The 2,706-nt window shown below is 41.5% G+C and overlaps 1 protein-coding gene across 1 annotated transcript; it reads left to right on the plus strand. All coding sequences in view use genetic code 11, as the record gives it.

Annotated features, from left to right (window-relative positions):
• Positions 1-240: 240 nt before the first annotated feature.
• EGR_10827 (hypothetical protein) lies at positions 241-1,794 on the plus strand (the record flags this gene model as incomplete). Its single annotated transcript, XM_024500076.1, has 2 exons — positions 241-252; positions 1,696-1,794. 2 exons carry the CDS (start codon positions 241-243, stop codon positions 1,792-1,794), a joined length of 111 nt encoding a protein of 36 aa, XP_024345512.1.
• Between the last annotated feature and the right edge of the window lie 912 nt (positions 1,795-2,706).

Consider the following 2,706-nt stretch of genomic DNA (forward strand, 5'->3'; position numbering starts at 1 on the left):
ACTGACCGCTAAGCCAATTCAAATGGATATGCACGTCTCTAGTAATTCTATTCACAAGTGCTATTGTGGCTACCCTCTTGTGACATTCGGTAAGAATACGGAAAAGGAACTTAATTTGGAGATGTGCATGCAACTCTTGCAAGATTATTTAGGCTACATAACTCAGCAAGGTTGGCCGATAAGTGTTTCCAAGCAGATACGTTAGCGGTTATCTTAAATACAAACGCCTTATTAAAGTTAATGCAACAGCAGGTATGTTTGGTATTAAATGTCTACGCTAATTTGATATGTAAAACCACTGCATGTGATCAAATTGCTTTTCTAATCTTACCATTTTTTATTTGATCCTCTACATAATAGCAGTACTGGCCTCCTGATTTCTTCAAGTGTTAGTTTTATTGGCCAGATTCGTGATCTGACTATGAGGAAGATTGCTGATCAAATTTTTCTGGGTACTAATCAAAGTAAGATGTACGGAACAAATTGATGAACATTTTGGCTCGTGTCAAATCCAAATGGCGTAAACTTAATATGTGGAATAAAGGCCATTATTTCTAGACACATCCGAAAATAAGTAGTAAAGAATCATGGAATAACTGAACAACTGCACAAACCTTTACAAACGGTCTGAGACCTGCAGTGCCTCAGCATCTAGGCAATTAGAATATCCATTCATGTTCTATGCCTTCTTCTTGATGCCACACTCACTCACAACCCGTGAATAATGCACGAGTTGTAGCAAACCACATCAGATGTAATAAGAACTGCTATTCAGGCAGTGTTGGACAACGAAGTACCGTGAGGCAATTCATAGATACTGGTGAAACTAGCCTTATTTGGCAGTCACCCGGATGCATATTACCGCCTTTACCGGAAGGCAACCGTATAATCAGAGAATTGATTTGAAAGGAGGTCTCAAAACCCTCAAAGTCATCACAGAACTCTGAAGTCACATTGGTAGAGAAGGATACTGTTAACCTGAGGCAGTGTGTCGACTAGAAAGAGTTGAACACAGTAACGAAGAAGGACGCCTTTCCACTACCCCAAATAACTTATTCGCAAGGTCCCTGCATGGGTCCAACTGGTTCCACACCTTACACATTAAATCAGAATACTGGCAAGCATAGGTGACTAAAAGGCCAAAAGGAAGACAGCCTTCACATCACTAAATGGGATCTACGAATTCCTGACAATTCCTTCTGGACTCTAACTCAGCGGCCAACTTCCGACGCCTGATACCAATCGCATTATTCGCCACATAACCCAAACATTGTAGAGTATATCTCGATTTTATTCTCGACTCTAGGAGAAATGTTCGAGGGCATAACGCCCAATTTGGAATTGTGAATGACAAAATGAGAGACACAAAGCTTACCTCAAACCCAAAGTCATGCCTTTTTCTGCAGCGCTTGGTCAGCTTCTTCGGAAAGCACTGATTTGTCGAATGGGATGGTAGTTGCAAAAGATCGGACGAAGCAAATGAGGACAAGACAGACACCAACCATTTAGACGCAACTCAGTGGTTTCTGTAGTTTGCCAAGTTACTACCTGCATTTTATTTAAGGTTTTGAGAAGACCGCGGGTACTATGCAAAAATGACAGAAAAGCGGTCGTAAAGGCATGTCAAGTTGTTGAAGGAGCATGGCAAGGCGTGATAAAGAGCTGCAACGAATACCTTGTCCCACTCAATTCCAGCCTTACCCAACTTTGAGTGAAGCACCTCACAATGTTGAGCTGTATGTTGACGCTAGTGATGCGGCCATGGACAGTGTACTCTCACAGCAAGGGAGTTGAGGAAGAAAACACGTCATCGCCTTCTCAAGTACTCAATTTTAACAAAAGCCGACACAAGGTGCAATGCAAACCGACCACTAATTTTTGGAGTGGTTAGGCAGTTTAGACATTGTCTGAAAATGTAAAGAAGTATAATGTGAACAGATCACTAGGCCGTGACTTGGTAGAATACAATGAGGGAGATAGACAATTCAGCTGCACATTGGTGCAAGAAGCCGCAACGGTAAGATTTTACAGTGCAGTATAGAAAGAAAATATGCATAATAATGTAGACTCTCCGTATCGCAAAGCAGTCATGATTGAAACAGATTGTGATGCTGTAAATACAATATTCCAAATTCAGCCCTCTAAATACGATTGGCGAAATTCGCAACGCATATGAGAAATCCCTCTCATCCTCTTACAAACCCACAGCGATGGATATGACTTCGCAAACAGAAGAACGACCAGACAGATATGTCAGGAAGGGCGGAAAATATCTGTAGGGAATGAGGTGTCAGCGCATTAGGAAGGTGTTATGTCTTCTGATCACCTAATGGTTTCCGAATCATTAGTACAGATGATTGTTTTACTTTACCGTGCATATTGATCAACACGCTAAGTTGGGAAGTAGATTCTTTGCTAAACTGTTCAAAACACTTGATATGTTTAAAGAAACGCACATCACTTGCATATCCATGAAGTAATGGGCAGATGAAAAGTAGAAAGTGCACTCTGGTCTGTCTGTTGGAGGCTTTCACTGAGGAAGTAGAAGTCCACAGTATCTCAGATTGGAAAGAAAATTCCAACACCTCATGGGAACACATACGACTTGCATATGCTACTTAGATTCGGTAAAATGATAAGCGGTGAGACTAACATCTATCAGGAAGGGGACCTGCTACTTCTCTAGAGGCTGATGCATGGCTGATG

This window comes from Echinococcus granulosus (genome assembly GCF_000524195.1).
Source record: "Echinococcus granulosus chromosome Unknown EG_S00277, whole genome shotgun sequence".
NCBI classification, from domain to species: Eukaryota; Metazoa; Platyhelminthes; class Cestoda; order Cyclophyllidea; family Taeniidae; genus Echinococcus; species Echinococcus granulosus.